The sequence below is a fragment of the Chenopodium album genome, chromosome 12 (assembly GCF_948465745.1).
Source record: "Chenopodium album chromosome 12, dcCheAlbu1.1, whole genome shotgun sequence".
Lineage (NCBI taxonomy): Eukaryota > Viridiplantae > Streptophyta > Magnoliopsida > Caryophyllales > Amaranthaceae > Chenopodium > Chenopodium album.
In genome coordinates, this window is record NC_137845.1 from 16,088,874 (window position 1) to 16,107,366 (window position 18,493).

Genomic DNA, 18,493 nt, shown 5'->3' on the forward strand with positions numbered 1-18,493 from the left:
GTTTTACTACAGACCAGAATATCATTGTCTTTTTGTTCCGCAGTTAATACTTGATCCGATAAATACAAGTTCGGACCAAACCCGTTGATATTTATCTAGGTGTTGTATAGATGAGAGTAAAAAGAGGGATACGTATGGATGGGAATGTATAAATAGAAATGTATAATTGTGTATGGTTGTTTCGTTGAGCACTAGATGAATAGTGTTTACAGCGTTAAATTAGGATCATGTTTTTGATTTTTTTTTTTTTGGTTTTTTGGGGGGGGGGGGGGGGGGGTTCAATCATTCTTTCTCCTTGCTGTTGATTTCATGTCAATCTGACATTTCTTTTTGGCTATTTCGTTTTGTGCTTTTTTTGTTTAACTTTTTTTTTCTTTTTTTTTTTTTTTAATATATATCTTATTTATTTTGTATAACTTGTTTATTTCAATCTAGTTTTTGTAACCTTTCGTCAAATTTGATGAACAATTGTCAATAGTGAAATAATGCTACCTTTTTTATTTACCCCCCACGGTTAATATTGGATCCAATAGATATCAATTCGGATCAATTGAATCAATGATCATTTATCGATAGGAAGCGTGTATGTGGATAGGAATAAAACAGGCTGATAATGGCCGAAATTTATAAGGAAGCACAGTATATTTTTGTTAGCTTTTGGAGTATAATGTGGATTGTAAGAGATATGAATGCATGGAGTAGCAGGGATTATTCAGATAGTGGAGGTATGCATGCATGAAGCTACAGTAATGACTCGTGAGGATGTGAATGCATGAATCAACAGTAGTACTTTAAGCTTGTAGCAATTAGATAGGATACGTATGCATGAATCTACAGTGGTACTTTAAGCTTGTAGCAGCTAGTTAGGATATGAATGCATGAATCCATAGTGGTAATGTGAGTGTGTAGCAGTTAGTTACGAGCTCATCATGATGATGAAGCCCTTTTCATGCATCTTGTTCCCTTTGTTTTTTTTTCTTCGTTTCTTTAGTTTGCTTTGATCCAATTTTGTATCTCTTGTCATCGTCAATTGTGAAATAATGCGACTATGATAAATATAAATTTGTGTTTTAGTAGAGTAAGGCAAGATAAGAGTTCACCTTTTTTTAAAGGTCATTTGGTTAAGGGAATATATTTTACTCTTGACTACCTTAACTTTATGTCGTATGACTTAATAACTTAATAATTATTATTCTTAACCATGTCAACCTTTTGTTATATGGTTTTACATAGTATGTTTTTACTCTGCTCACGTCAATTTTTTATATATGATTTACATTACTTTACTTTTTATAGTAAGGGTCATTGTTTGTAATGCTCGTACGTATAAGATTTTGTCGTATGGTTAGATGTTCTTGGGTAAATTTATATGTACTGTCTAATAAGGGCAAGGGTTATTCTTATTTTTTTTATAAGCTCTGAAAATATTTTTTTTCAACCTTACTAGTATTGTAACCTAATGTCTTTGTGTAACTTTCAGAGCTGATATTTATTTTATAAGTGTTGTTTTAGTACCTTGGTGAGTATAATAGTCACTAATTAAATTTAGGCACTCTGTTATATGTATACCACGTGAGTATTTTGAGTTGGGACATGACTTGGTTATATATTTTCTTTTTTGTAATACCATGGCATTTTAGAACCTTTTTATTATATGAATATCGTTTTCTTTATTTTATCAGTTTAAGTGTTGCAAAACAGAATAAGTAGTTTGTTACATATAAAACAAAAGAATTTAATATCAAGATTCTTATTATTACCAAAATCTTGATATTTACCATTTAAATCCTTGAATTATATTTTATTTACTTTTTATTTATTTACAAATTAACCCCTTTATTTTCCTATAAACACCCCCCTAATTTTCTCATTTTGGAGACACCAAAAATTCCCTACTAATTATCTCTAAAAAATTATCCTATAATATTTTGCTTTAGTTAAACACTCTCTAATTTAGCTTTATTTTTAAGTTATTAGCTTATTAAAAGCATCATATAATTAAGTTGTCATTTTTATTTTATTTAACTATTTTTATTATCTTTAATTCCTAAAAAAAACACAAAAATATTCAAGTTCAAGCATTATTATTTTTTTATTATCCTTGTTAAAAAATATTAGTTTAATTGCTTAAATATTCCTAGTCTATATTAAAACCAAAAAAAGTTTATTTCTCAAGATTTAGTTTTATTTTTCAAGTTTATTTTCTATAATGAAAAATAAAATTAAAAAAAAAAAGTTCATTAGCTTTATTTTGCACTAATTTTTTTTAATATCTCAAAATTCCAAAAAATATCACTTAGTCTCTTTTATTTCACTTTAATTAAGGAGTTATCATCTTTTACTCCTTGATAAGCAAGAAGGATTATTTGAAAAAAATTGCTACATCTAGCTCAAGGTATTATCTTTATTCCTTTCTTAAGTTCCTTAATTATTATTATTATGCTAACTAATGTGTTTATTTCCATGTGATGTTACCAATAGGGGTAATGATGATATTAGGTGCTAAATTAGCCCTAAATCTTTCATTACTCCATATTAGAAAGCCAAGCCTATTGGTGAGGTGATAGGTTATAAAAGAGGGGGGTTAATTGCATTTTGCATTGCATCTCGTTCTAATGCATTTAAAATATAAAAGGTTAATACATTTATGTGTCTTCCTAAGGTATATTTTTAAGAATAATTTCCCGTCTTAAAGTGAGTCTAAAGACCTAAGAAATTAAGAGTTTATGTAAAGGACGTTTAAGAGTAAAGAGTAATTTACCACGTCCCAAAGATGGCCTATGAAACAACCCTTACGTCTAGAAACAATTCCTTTTCTTTAGCTCAAGTGATAGAATTTTTCAAGATCTTTCCAACCGTATCTATGATTTTTAATGATTTTTTTAGTTCAAGCTATCAAAGAGATGAAAAGGGCACATTGTTTTTCTCTTTGTTGCTTTTTAAAAGTGTATTAATTTATTTTTAAGAAACTAATGGTGTCATGGAATCTATATTACACTATATTATGTATTTTTCATTTATGAAACTTTAATTATTAGGAGTTTTAAATACCTTTAATTTTATCTAGAGACGACTTCAGAAATAAGAGTTTTAACAAGCTTTAATTTTAAATTTTTTTTAAGAAACCTTAATCTTATTCTAAAGATGACTTTAGAAATAAGAATTTTTACCAAACTTTAATTCTAAAGATTTTGTTAAAAATCTTTAATTTTATTTTTAAGATTACTTTCGAAATAAATGATGCCTTAAGGACTTTAATTTTATTTTAAGACGACTTCAGAAATGAAAGTTTTAACAAACTTTATTTTCTTTACTATAAGACGATTTTAGAAATAAAATCTTTTATAATTTTGTGGACCTTCTTATTTCAAACCCTTTTGTAACACAAGAATGAATCATAACTTTGCTTGTTTGTTTGTTTTTTTTTAATAATTAATGATAGTTAATATGAGGTTATGGCCTCATTTCCAAACATGAGGTTAAGATTAATTATTTAGTTGTATAAGGTTGTAACAATTATCCATCTCCATAAAAATAAGATTATATCCCATTATAATTACCCAATAGATTAATTGACAATTGGATATGATTAAATAGTTTATTGTTCCCTTTTATTTGGAAGTAAGGCCCTAGCAGGTGTCGTGTTTTATTTGGTCAATTCCATTAAGCCTAAACACATAACCCTTAAAACCTTACAAAAATTATCCTTGAATTTTTTTTTAAAAAAAAAAAACCCAAAGTAAGATTATACAGTGAACCCTTACAACTTCACTCCAAAAAATACCTTGACCCACTAAAAAGTCGTCAATTGGGACGCATTTGTTGAATTGTCTTGTTCAAAAGACATTTTTGGTGATCACCAATCGGGGTGAATTTCCTCAACCAAGGTGGTTCATTTTACTTTTATGAGTGAATCCGTCAAAAATCACTAAAATTCCACTTACAAATATGACGTTTACGTCAACTACCCAAATTAAAAACCCAATCGAATTGATTACTTAAAACATGGCATCAATCCGAACTACGAAGGTTTTGATTCGTGAGTGAATTCAAAATCTCACTATGATCGATACGTAGTGCAACTTTGGTTCTCAAACCTACCTTATTGTTGAAGCATAAAGGTTTTGATGATGATGAACTTAAACTAAAGCAAACTCAATTAATAAAGGTTTATAAGTGTTTGATTAGTACAGGTGAAGTTGACCTTGGAGGGGGAAGAGTAACTTAGGCTAAGAAGACATGAAGAGACCTTTGAAGAAAAGTCAAACAATATAGAAGAAGAGTTCTCTAACAAGAACTGAGTTCCTTAACAGGAATGTTCCCTAACAGGAACTTGGATGATGCATGTTGAAGACAGTAAGTTCTGGAAGGAGCTTAGTCAGTGAAGTTCCAGTTGAAGACTAAAGAACGAGTGACAGCAGGAACTTGATCCTGGTCTGCGTGAAGCCCAAGTAATTCGGTATTACAGAAACGCGGCACAGCAATATTAATTTAGTTAAGATTTTATCTTCTAGATTTATTGTTAAATATGTTAAGTAGATATGCACGAAACTTATTAGAGGCATGACAAGATAATTGGCAAATTTAATTAAAAGGAAAAAGATAAAAGAAAGACTTTAAGCAAAGATCTTCAAGATAATTTGTTTCTTAAAATCTGGTTTTATCAAAAGATATTATTCGTTTTGCTGCAGTTTATCTTATCTTATTTTCCAGAAAGATTTTCTCTTAAAAGATTTACATAAAACTTTATTTTGTGATTTAGTTAAATTAACTTATTTATCTTTTGAAAAACCCTACTTGCTATATGAGTTAATCTTGTATAAATAGTAGAGATCATATCTTCATAAGTTTTTTTGTGAGTTTTGCGTGAAGAAATCTCTGAGCTTAATTTGTGTAAGTTTGCCAAGCTTTAATCTTGTCATAGTTGTTTCAGGTTTCATGCATTGCTTGCCTAACATATTCTAGGTGTTATATTTTTTGTAATTGGTTGGGTTATTGGGTGTGTGTGTATGAAAAATATATTGCATACAGGTAAGATAGCTTTGAGTGTAAAAGTTGTGAAATAGTACTGTGAGAGTACGAGAGAATTCAAGTTTGGAACTTGAGTTGGGTAGGATAGGGTCCTACTGTGTAGCAGGTTCTATTTGGAACTTGTGAGCAAAGGTCTGTCATATAATAGGTTTGTAACTTGGTGTTTGCCCTATTATAGTGGATTGGTTTTTATCTGGAAATCCTTTAGAAGGGTCGAGGTTTTACTTCCAATTGGGCCCTGGAAGGTTTCCTCGTAAAATCCTGTGTGTGTTGCAAAGTTCCTTTATATTCTGTTTTATATTTTGCAAAAGTAGCCATTAGGAACTCACCTACAATTCACCCCCCCTCCTGTAGTGTTCGTTTCAAACTAACACTTATATTAATTATTATGTCGTTTTATGTGATTAACATGTCTTAAAACTTGATTTTTAACAACGCAATAGTAAGAGCCCGTTCCTTAGAACGGAAGGGAAGATGAGTTCCAGACGTTCGATTCTCTTAACCTAAACCCCGAACCCTGTGCCTTATTTATTTTTATGGAGTTAGCAGTTGATTTTTTTTTAGTTTTATTTCTTAAAATTGACTGTTTTAAAATTCGTCCTTATTCTAATAAAAATAAGGTGGTGACTCTAACTTTTTAATTATAAGTCTTATCAGACACTTAAGTGGAACCTTTATAGACCAATTTTTGTCCGCTAAAAAAACCAGGTACCACAACAAGGTGGATCGAAGGTGTTCATTCTCAACTAACTAGCATTAGTGGAGGTTCAATCCTAGACTGTGGAGCAAGTAGAGTAATCGTGCTTGAGGTTCTATTCTTCTAGAGTTCATGATCGATCACAAGTGGAATCACGCATCATAGGTATGATTATTTGTTTCTTTGTGTGTTATGCTTGTAGATCCTATTTAGGTACAAACGAATATGATTCTTGAAATTTTGCAATATATATAGTACCTAAATCCCTACAATGGTTGCTCAATTGACTTATAGAAGGACCCTTGGATCCCAAATCTCCCTAATATTCGGCCTTTCACTAGCCCCCTAGTCTCGAATTCTAGCCCAAAAACTATAGCTGGTTTGTGATGGAGTTTAGACTCTGACTTGCTCAAGGAGTCTTTTTCTCCCCGGGAAGCATATGAGATTAAAAAAACTCCCTTATCTTTGTTTGGTGAAGCGAATGGCTAGATGTGCGTGGCAGCTCACAAAAAATGGTGATTTCTTAGTTCATAGTGCTTATTTTGTTGAGCTTCAAGCTAAGGTGAATAATAATGCCTCCTCCTCCTCAGATCAAGAGAATTAGGTGTGGAAAAATCTGTGATTTTCTAATCTTCCCATAAAAAAATAAAGCACTTTGGTTGGAGTTCTTGCATAATGGGTTCATGTGAGAAGCAATATGAGAATAAGAGGTATAATTGACTATGATATGTGTACATTCTACGGAGAAGCTTTAGAATCTTTTCTTCATGCTTTGTTTAGATGATCATGCTAAAGCCATTTGGTACGCTTCGCCTCTTTGTCTGATTCCTGCTTGTGAAGATCAATGCTCTATTTTTTCCTGGATTTTATCTCTTTGGAGTGTTTATAAAAGTATATGTTGGTGGGATATTTTCTAGGCTCTACTTTTTTGGTGTGTGTGGTTAAGAAGGAATGCTTGGTGTTTTGAGAATCAAGGTGTGCCGATTGAAGTTACTATTTAGAAAGCTTTAACCATCACTGGGGAATATGAGAAAGCAAACTCTCACCTTCCCTATGAGCTGGCGGATAAGATGTCGATTACCTTGAAATTGGAAGCCCCCCTTTGGGGTTTTTAAAATTGAACACTAATGCCTCTTGTTGTGGTAATGGTGTGATCGGTGTTAGGGGCGTGGTCTGTGATAGTGTGGGAGATATGATGGTTGATACTTGCACGGCTGTTTGTGGTGATATGCAAGTTGATGTTGCGAAAGCTTTGACTGCAAGGCATTCCTTCTTTATAGCAATTTAGGCGGGTATCTCAAAGATCATGCTTGAATCTTATTGTTTAAAGTTGGTTCAACACCTTATTAGCAACAAGTAGGAAACTTCAGACTTTGGGCACATTGTAAAAAATATTGTTGTATTAGCATACTCTTGTATATCTTTCTCTATATTTCATGTGGGTAGAAGAGGCAATGGAGTTGCTCATAGACTAGCTCATTTTTGTATGAGTTTTAGCGAGATGAGTGTGTGGATTAAGGAGGTCCCAAGTTGTGCGAATGACTTTATTGTATTTGACTCTTCAAGTGTTTAATTTATTTAGGGAGGCAGCCTCGATTTCTCAATTGAAAAACGTTGGCTGTTTCTCAGCCATAAGGAATCTTGAGCTTTTATTATTATATAATTCTATATAGCTGACTATGTAAAAAAAAAAAAAAACACTAATGTGTACAATGAGTTAGTGTTGTTTGACGATGTTAAAATCAAATCGTGAGTAGTTGTCTACTTGTCTCCTTCTTCCTCCCTTCTTCTTTCTTGCAAGTTTGTAACAAAGGCGGAAGCCAGCAAACACCATCATTGACACCCTTAACACCAGAATAAACCCCAACCCCAGCAACACCATTTTTGGCTGCTTCGTCGTCATATTAAACGAAAAAATCATAAGAAAAATATAGGCATGATTAACCTCAAATGGTAGGTTTTTTATCGTTTGATTGTGATTTTTCCCCCTCAATTGATCTCCTCAGCCTCCATTACAAGTTTACAACATAATTGAGAAATTTTCAAGTTTAAATGTTGAGAAGGAGGAGAAAGATGTACTCCCTCCGTGTTTTGTTAAGTGTTACATTACCAAACGTGGTCGTGTTTTAATAAGTGTTACACTTTCTTTATTTGGCAAAAAGCTACATTTTAATATTATATCTCTCTCCTACTATGGTCCCCAACCAAAACCACTATAACTTTTTTTTTTTTAATTTTTATTATTATTATTCTTATTATTCTTATTATTTATTTATTTATTTATTTATCTCTTCTCACATTCATTACTTTTCAATAATTATCAACCTCACTATCTTTCTTTTACAATTTCTTTAATACTCTAACTACCCCACTTACCTCTTATTTTATTTAAGTCAATTAAATTGCCTAAAATTATGTGATGGTCAAAGTGCAACACTTATTAAAGCACGAAGGGAGTAATGAGGGAGCTTCATCATTGTTGACGGAGCTAGTCATCGTTACTGACGTCTTCTAAAGTTGTCTCATATTAAAGTGATGATATGACATAAATAACTCACTTTTAAAGAAAAAGACCAGTGTGCCCCTTTGAGATACTTCCAATATTTGTGTACAATATATTTTCTTTTTAGGATTTTTTTGTGAACCACTACCATATAGTTTACACTTTTTGTGAACAACTACCATTTAAGTTTTTTTTAAAACAACTACCATTATTTGTAAATTTGTTTGACTACCACTAACATTTAACGGAAGATGTTATAATTTCTGTCAAGTGAGACCCACATTATGAGTTTCCATCCAATTAGTATTGTAAATGACCAAATTAACCCACTCAATTACCCTTCTCATAGTACCGAACACTCCAATAGGCCCACCCCCTCTTTCTCTCTCCTAGACCATTTACTTCATCTCTAATGGAAATAATCCAGTAAGATTCCATTGAAGCAATTTTTTTTATTATTATTTTTTTTTATTTACTATTTTCCTTCTTACATTTACTCATAACTTTGTTTCCATCATTTTCAATTCCTACTCCCTGTCTCTTTCTTATGCATTAAAGAACTTGTTGCTGAAATTGAGAAGTTGAACGAGAAATTCAACATAATTGCTACAATTAAGAAGAAGCAAGCTGGGAGGGCAAGGAATTTGTGTTATAGGCTGTAGTTTTAATAATATGTATATTGCTTTTGTATGTAGTCAAGGTTATTGTTAATTGAATTACTAGATTATTAAGAGTAGCTATTTAGTAAGGTACGAATGAAAAAAAAAAAAAAACTTTTGTATGAAATTTATACTTTCTGCACACATTGATACCTACGGAAAACGACGTGATGATTAATAGAAATTCATAATGATGTTGTGCAAAATATGACTGTTAACCTTCTCATTGTTCAAAGATATTGTGCAAAATACAAAATTGTTAACAGTAAACTAGTTCAAAGACATTCATAACAATTCAAAGCTAAATAATTGTCTGCCACTAAATATTAAGAGTACTTCATATACAACTAATAATCTCAAATCTTCCATATTGGTTTCTTCTTCAAAGGCTTGACCTTCAATTTGGACTTAACTCCTTGTTGAGGTGGTGAGAATTGTGATTGGTGGCTGTCAGTTTGACTGAGAATAGGAGGAGCATCTGTTGAGCATTGTATGGTTGCTGCATCAGAGTTTAGATATTCACCTTGGCTACTTGATTGTGGCAAATGTTTCTGAATATATTAACAAGTAAACGAGTTAGTTGCCTTAACAATTAATGGTACATAAACTACTATGACAATGTAATACTAACCTTCATAGCCCTTGCAGCTTTCTTATTTCTCTGATCAACCACCCATGGATCCTTAGAGTAAGGTCTTCCACCTTTGTTAGATTCCTGTACTACAATGCTTACACTTTAACTTATTGTGGCCAGGTTGCTTACAATTTGAGCACCTATTTGGTTGCTTGCCTCTTTTCACAAATCTTGCTTCCTCATCTTCCCCAACTTCCTTCTTTCTTTTTTTAAGCTTCGGTCTCCCTGGCTTCTTCTTTATGAGTGGCGGTAAAGGTTGATGCATATCAGACTTAGCCCATTGTTTCATGCCAGGCATTAGTTTAATGTGAGGAGAGTAAGCCTCTAAATACCTTGCCTTGCTATAACATTCATCAACAAAGTCTTAAGGTCTAAGTCTTTTTTTTACAATGCATGCATATGTATGTGGGCAAGGAATGCCTGTAAGCTCCCATCTAAAACATGAACATGACTTCTTCTTCAAATCTACCACATACCTGTCATGTGCTGTTTCTACCTCCCAGTTTCTACCTCCCATTCATCTAATCTAGAGGGACAAATTATGCAATTAAGTGCAAACTCAGCAACCCATTCTAAGACTTTGTCAACATAAGGCATGAATCTTCCTTTGTAATTTTGAATACCCTCCCACTTCTCAGCATTCCTTCTCATCACATACCTCCTAATCCACTCTAAGCAAGTAATGATTGGTTTGTCTCTAGCTTCCTTCAACACAGCATTAAAGGTCTCGCATATGTTGTTTAACAACATATTTGACTTAGATTGTGCACTAAACGCGTGCCTACACCAATGTTGTGTAGGTATGGCATTTAAATAGTTAAATGCATCCTCATTCAATTCCTTAATCTCAGCCATATGTGAATCATGCCAATGCTACATTAACAATCAATTTAAACAGTATTATAAAGACAGCTTTTTAGTAATAACTAACAAAAATTATCAATTCAAATTAAAGGGATTTAATACCTTAGTAGTAGACCTTGCAGCTGCCCAAAAAAGTTCTTTGAATGCTGCCCCAGTGAACTTCAATTTAAAGTTAGCCCAAATGTGCCTAACACAAAATCTAACTTCATCTTTGGGTATAACCACTGATATAGCCTCCAATAGTCCCTTCAACAAATTAGAAAATCAAATTATGTACAACAAAAATACATGACAAACAAAATGTAAATTAAAAGTTAGAATGTTACTTTTTGCCTATCTGACATCATAGTAAGACCTTCTCCATTATGAAATCCTATGTCTTTGATTAGCAAGTCCAAAAACCATGTCCAACTATCAATGTTTTCCACTTCTACCACTGCCCAAGCCGGGGAAAATATTGTTGTTCCCATCCTTGCTCACAGCAACTAAAATCATCCCGGGATATGTCCCTTTGAGATGATAACCATCTACTCCAATTAAAGGCCTACAACCTTTCACAAACCCAATTTTCACAGCCTCAAAGCATACATACATTCTCTGAAAGTAAGGAGGTGGGTTATTTATAATCTCACAGGTCACAAATGCTGAAGACCCAGGATTATGTTTTAACAAAGCAAATCCATAGTCATATACCTTAGCATATTCATGTGTTGCATCCCCATACAAGATAGGCTTAGTTCTTGCCCTAGCAAACCATGCTTTATAGTACCCAATATGGATTCCAGTATCCCTGTAAACCCTTTCCTTGAACTTTACTAATTTCAAATCTGGTTCTGCTCTCCAATCTTCCAAATACCTATCAGCTAGCCACTCTGAAGTTACCTTAGAGCTAGAGTGAACAAATCCACAAGTGTGCTTCAAACTTAAACTCTTAATTTGATAAGTTTCCTCCATTCTTAATTTCATAACATTTATTCTAAATCTACACTTGTTAGGATCATCACATTTGCATCCTTTTAGCTTTCCATAATGGGAGTCCCAAGGACAATTACTACATTTAAACTTACAATATACAGTAACTCTTTTCAGTCCATTGTGAAGATAATAGTAATCATAATGATTCTGAATAGAATGGTATCTGATTGCCTTTCTAACAATTTGAACACTAGGAAACTTGAGACCCTTAGTTAGAACAATATTTCTCTTAAAATCAGTCTCGGGGTAAAATATAGGTGATGAATCATCATCATCTGATCCATTTATACTCCCCAGTTGGTCAGAATCATAATCAATCTCATGGACTAGATCACCTTGTTCATCTTCCACAACATTCTCCTCTACATTTATGTTTATGTCCTTGCACCTCTTTCACAATGTCTTCTCTCACAGTTGATATAACATGATGATGTAGAATCTCTCTTCATGTACTTGCAAAAATAGCTCATCATCCCCCTCTTCATTTTTATCCTCTTCTCCTAACTCAAAGTTCACATCTAAATTTGATCAATTAGAATCTGTTGACCATTCCCCACCCTCATTCAAATCATCCTCGTAATCGCTTAGATTAACCTTTGATTTCTGCTTTTCTTTTCCTTCCACTCTTTGCTTGCCTTTCTTCTTATTTTCCCTTTGACACATCTGTTCACCCTTCCCTAATTTTCTTAGATTTCTACAATTTAAATTTTTTTTTAAAAAGGAGCATATTAATTATCAATTAAATTATTATGGTATCCGATTAAAAAATACATACTGATGTAGTTCACTAAAATTCAAGTATTAGGATTTGTAATTTAATAATGAAAACAGTACACACATGGGATAAATAATTGAATAATTAACAATTATATTTGTCCAATTAAACAACTAAACAAACAATTAAGTCGTTTTAGTCAAATTAAAAAATAGGTTTCTGCAATTAAATATTCAATCCAACACAAAAAACATGGTGGGGATAAAAAGTACGAAATTATATATAGAGGAAAAATAAGTACCTTGTTTGACCCCCACTTTCTTGTTTACTTGTTAAAATTTCCTTTCCTTTAACAATTGACCCACATCTTGTCATTTTCATGCATCCAATTTTAATGAAAGCTTCCAACTTTAGTTCTTTAATGTGTAAGAAAGAGACAGGGAGTAGGAATTGAAAAAGATGGAAACAAAGTTATGACTAAATGTAAGAAAGAAAATAGTAAAAAAAAAAAAAAAATGCTTCAATGGATTCTTACTGGATTATTTCCATTAGAGATGAAGTAAATGGTCTAGGAGAGAGAAAGAGGGGGTGGGTCTATTGAAGTGTTGGGTATTGTGAGCAGTGTAATTGAGTGGGTTAATTTGGTCATTTGCAACACTAATGGGATGGAAACTCATAATGTAGGTCCCACTTGACAGAAATTATAACATCTTCCGTTAAATGATGGTGTTAGTCAAACAAATTTTCAAATAATGATAGTGTTTTTTAAAAAAAAGTTAAATAATAGTTGTTCACAAAAAATGTAAAATAAATTGTAGTGTTTGATAAAGTTTGTGCTTCTTGCTATAATCAATCAATCTAGGTGTGCCAAAATTATTTCCTATCCGTAGTGGTGACGCAGTAGTAACAAGTCTAACGAGCCCTACAGCTTTAAGGCAAAGCCATTTTTGGGCAACAAATTGATGCGCACGGGTGTCAAACCAGTGCACGGCGTTGCAATGGAGGAAGACAATCAGGAAAATCTGCTTAAACAAGTGTTTGGAGGATCATCATCTTCAGATTCTGACACTGACGAACACGCTCTTCTTCTCTCACAATCAATAACAAACCCTAGTTTTATTTGGGAACGCATTGCTCCAATCAAGGGTTTATGGTTTTGCAGAGATTTTCTTTCTTCTCAACAACAATCTTCTCTTCTTTCTTCCATTCATACTGGTAATTTCTTCTGAAACTTTCGGTTTTTTTTTAGCTTAATTTTGGTTATATTATTGATTTTGTTGTTGAATTTAGATTATTAGGTTTCGAATTGCCAAAAGTTAAAATGAATTGGGTAGTTTGAGATTATATCTTGATTTTGTAGAGCTTATGGTTCCTTCAATGGTGATGGTAATTCTACAGAACATCTTTAGGTTTGTGAGAGACCGAAGATTCGAAACAAATGTGAATTTTATGGGTGTCCTTTTGGTACCCTTTTAGTTGGAAGGAAGCTATATCTACCTTGTGTTTGTGATTGCTGTTGGTGAAGTTTGCGATGATAGAATCAACTTTGTGGATTTCAATTTTCGATATGTTAGAAAGGATTGGGTAGTTTGATATTTTGTCTAATTGTTGATTCCTACATTGGTGATAAAAGTTTTATAGAACATTGTTGGGTTTGTGAAATTCAATGGATCGAATTGATTGTGAAACATACGGGTACCAGTTTCTCTTCAAACAAATGGTTTTTCTGTTAAGAAAAAATGATTTCTTATTGATATAGGGATATAGGATGTGTTATTGAGCATTTGGGGATGTTATTTTTAGCTTTTGTGAGTGGGTGAGATAAATCATACAAATGGAATTGTGATAGATATGTCTACCTTTATGCCCTTGATGACAGTTATCTGCAAAGCTCCCATTAGTATATTCAATTTATCTTTTCGCCGAACTGATTCTTATTAGTGCTTTGACTTTTTTAATTCTTATATGCTGAAAAGAGTTTCCTCTAAACTTCATATTAGCCTTATTTGGCTATGAGTAGTTGCTCTATGTGTGCTGTGGCTAGTTCACTTGGCATGTTTGACGAGTTGGTGTTAGTGTTTATTGTTTAAGTCTATTGTATGTATTGTTTGTTTTTTCACAAATCTGATTGGTGAAATTAGTTGTTGATAATGTGCATATTATCCTACCTATAACCAATTAGAGCCCCAATCAGCCTTTCAATTTGATTATAAAGCAAAACCCAACTAAAAAGCTAATTATCAAACATACCTTTAGATTATTTCACCACATATTAAAAAAAAAAAAAAAAAAAAAAGACAAAAAGTCTATTATTCCTCCGCCCCAATTGTTTATCGGCTTTGCCCCGTAGCTATTTTTTACTTTGTTGATTTTTGGGTGAGTGCAATTAAAAAGAGACAAAGTGGTGGAGTCAATTGTATTTTACGTGAGATTAAAGTTGTGGTCCCTTTAATCTAAAACAAAAATGAGCAATCTTTTAGGGGCGACCTGAAATGAAATATTGGGCAAACTATAAGGGATGGAGGGAGTACCAAACAAGCCCATTGTCTAGTGCTTGAAGTTCTCTTTGATTGTTTTTTGTTTTCTATGCCAAATTCTAATATTTGCTGAAGTTTTATGGTAGAATCTTGTCTCCAAGTTCAAGTAGCATAGCAATTAACAGTGAAGAGGGAAAAAGTGATATACAATATCATTTAATTTGAAGTTAAAAAAGGGGAATAGACATAATGTACAAACTAGAAAAACAGTTTGATACTTTGTTTCTGAGAACTCTAGTGAGTCACTTTGTGTTTCTGCTAGGTAAAGCTGAGTTGAACGTCTTGTTCTTGTACCTGATTACCTTCTCTGAATTAAGCTTAACTGTATGTGAACAAGATGAACATCGATTGAAACTGACTTGATGCAAATTGAATTGACTTGATAATTAGTATGAACATTATTACTGTTTGATTTATTTTTTTTCAATTTTTGTTTTGATCATTTAAATTGACTACAAACCGAAATAACTCATACCTAGCCGAATGTTAAATCAAAAGAGCATAGCTCAAATTTAAGTCGTGTCTGTACAGAACCCATTCCAACTTAGTATTTGTGGAGCTTGTTGGTCATTTAACTTTTCGTTTATTTCATTAGTTATTTGTTGGCTCTAGTTATTTATGAAGCAATAATTAAGAAGCAATTACTATAGCTCAAATTTATGCAGCGTCTGTACCGAACCCATTTCAAACAAGTATTAGTGGAGCTCGTTCGCCATTATATTTTCGTCTATTTTATTAGTTATCTGTTGGCTCTAATTATTTATGAGACAATAGTTAAGAAGCAATACATTTTCATTTGCTCTGTTCTTTTGACGAATAAATGCCATGATTAAGATTTGAGTTTTTTACTGCCATGATTGTATGTTTTAGGCCCTTAACTTGCCTTTCCTTCAGCCATAGTTAATGCATTGTGTTTGGTGGATTAGTATATAACTCTTTGTTGTTATTTATTTCATATAGCATTAGTTGATTTCATGTTTGCTAAACCATAAAATTGTTTGCAGAAGGGTGGCTCACTGAAGCTGGTCACAACCAGGTACCGATCCATAAGTTTTGTTGTGTACTATTGAAAAAGATAATACTTCCTTCGTTTGTTTTAGTTAACACGTTTTGACTTTGGGCACTGTTAACATAAGTCATTTTTACTTATGTCTGGTCTTGTTAGATATTAATGTTTGACATAAAAACTTATTTTTTCTTACTGGTAATTGAAGATATTAATGTTTGAATTATCCTATTGGAAAACGTGCCTAAAGAAATTTGTCAACTAAATGGAACGAAGGAAGTATGTCTATTCAAATTTCTCCATCTTTCTATTTCAGACCATGATCGTACAACTTCCATGTTTTGACTTTGGGCACTGTTAACATAAGTCATTTTTACTTATGTCTGGTCTTGTTAGATATTAATGTTTGACATAAAAACTTATTTTTTCTTACTGGTAATTGAAGATATTAATGTTTGAATTATCCTATTGGAAAGCGTGCCTAAAGAAATTTGTCAACTAAATGGAACGAAGGAAGTATGTCTATTCAAATTTCTCCATCTTTCTATTTCAGACCATGATCGTACAACTTCCATGATGTTTACTGTTGATAGTTTTTTCTCTCTTGCTTTTTTTTTTTTTTTTTTTTAATGGAAATGCTTTATTTTAATAAAAATGTGTGGCAATACTTTTCTTCCTACGATGCTGGATCCTGGTAGAAGAGAAAGCTGGCTCTTCAAAAGCAACTCTTTTCTTGAACCTTCAGCCTAGCCTCTAATATTGAAATCAACTGTCTGAAGAGAGCATCATAGATCACCGAAAATTTTGAATGTCTGTTTCAGTCAGAGAGAGCATCATAGATCACCGAAAATTTTGAATGTTTCAGTCAGAATATTATGTCGGTAATGGCCTAAAGGGAAGGAGTGGGAGAAGCAAACCACGCTAACTTATGTGATGTGTTTTTGTCTTATTTGTTGGATGCCTTTTTCTTGCTTCATATTTCCCATATATCTGCTCAATCACTAATGAAAATTTAATGTAACTTTCTCAGTGCAGGCAATGAGATTTGGAGACCTTCCTTTTTGGGCACTTGATCTTTCTTATCAAATACATGAAGTGGTCTGTTTTGGTGATATGGAAGCAAATAGTGAAAATCTGAATCTTGATAGTGAGGCCTATGTATTGCCTTCTCAGTTGCTGTCTAGAGATCCATTTTTTGATCAACTTATTGTAAATGTATACCAGCCAGGCGAGGTGCGATTTGGTTACGTTGCTTTATTGATTATTGATTACTAACAAGCCTCTTTTATCCATATGAAATGTAATTTTGTGAACTGAGTCACTCGTATGCTTGTTGGACCTAACTTTCATATTCACATGGCCATGTTATTATGGTTTAGTGCCAGGATTTATCTGATTAGTTTGCTTGTGATCAGTCCCAGTTTTGTCACCTTATGATGGAATTTAACAATTCTTTGAGATATTCTGATCAAGTTGAAGTTGATAGGTGCAATATTGATGATAATCTGGTTTTATCTAATCCTGTTTTATTTAAATCCTTATTGACTAGATGAAGAACGTTATTAGCAAGGTGAGCCTTAAATCCTTACATACTTCTAGTCTACATCAAATGAATTTCACAAATTGACAATGACATGACTCAATTCAGGCTATTAATTTTTACAGAATGTATGAAGTTTGTAGCTGTGAAAGCATGGACACATAATTTGTTACATTCTCTTGATGTATAAAAGTCTAATATGTGTTAAGAATCATACAGGGTATCTGTGCTCATGTTGATCTGATGCGATTTGAAGACGGGATAGCTATTGTCTCTTTGGAGTCGTCCTGTGTCATGCACTTTTCACCAGAAGAAGGGAATGGAGAAGTTCCATTAGCAACGAAAATTCCTGTATACCTGACCCCGGGGTCTTTAGTTATCATGTGGGGGGATGCTCGCTATCATTGGAAGCATGAGATAAATCGCAAACCGGAATTTCAGGTCTGGCAAGGACAAGAAATAGACCAGAAAAGGAGGACTTCCATAACTCTAAGGAAGCTCTGTTTTTTCTGAATAATTCAGATATGCCATCACATCAGAGGCTGCAGAATGAACGTTAGATTGCAAGCTGTTTTGTTCCTCATTATTCATATCGAGATGATATTAAGCATTTGGAAAGCCATGTCTGTGGAAAGGTTATCCAAAATTCATTGGGCACCATTTTTTGTAATGGTAATGAACATATTAACTCACTGATTGATAATGTGAAACTTTGATTCAGAGGGTTGATAATGAGCGTATAAATCACAGATATGTGAAACTTCAATTCAGACTAAATTTTGACCTTATATAGACACCATCCTTTTTCTTTTTTTTTTTTTTTTTTTTTTTTTTGAAAGATCTGAATATTTTAGAATAAAACCCTCATTTGTGCTTGACTTCAGATTCCAATTTTTATTCAATTACTTTATCAATTAAATAAGGGACAAGTCTATTTTTCATTTGTTATTGGTTCGAAAACTAGCAGTTCTAGTAGTCGTCTAAATTCTTCCGAACAGATTTTCATTGTTAAGAAAAGGTAACAAAGATAAAATACGAGCTTGGGGTAATTAATAGTTGTTGTTCAAGGTCAATCTATTCACTTGCCTAGATAAAATTTTAATTTTCATTGTTCACTTATAATCGACTAATTAAACTATGTTTCTATAACTGGGGGTAAACTCTTACCAAAAGATTGCTTGTATCTATAATTGGACTTATACCGAAAATCCTATTTCTTAATAATAATAATTATGAAATATTAAATTGGGAAATACATTTTCTAGTAAATAATGTAGCGTAGATTTGCTTAAACAAATAGTGATTAACATAGCCTAAGAACCACCTCATTGA

General features: G+C 32.7%; 1 protein-coding gene across 1 annotated transcript; it reads left to right on the forward strand.

The window, feature by feature from the left end:
- Nucleotides 1-12,973: 12,973 nt before the first annotated feature.
- LOC145572135 (uncharacterized) lies at nucleotides 12,974-17,987 on the forward strand. The gene is made up of 4 exons (XM_081631153.1): nucleotides 12,974-13,293; nucleotides 15,620-15,651; nucleotides 16,657-16,854; nucleotides 17,381-17,987. Exons 1-4 carry the CDS (start codon nucleotides 13,041-13,043, stop codon nucleotides 17,672-17,674), a joined length of 777 nt encoding a protein of 258 aa, XP_081487279.1. The 5' UTR covers nucleotides 12,974-13,040; the 3' UTR covers nucleotides 17,675-17,987.
- The last annotated feature ends 506 nt before the right edge of the window (nucleotides 17,988-18,493 follow it).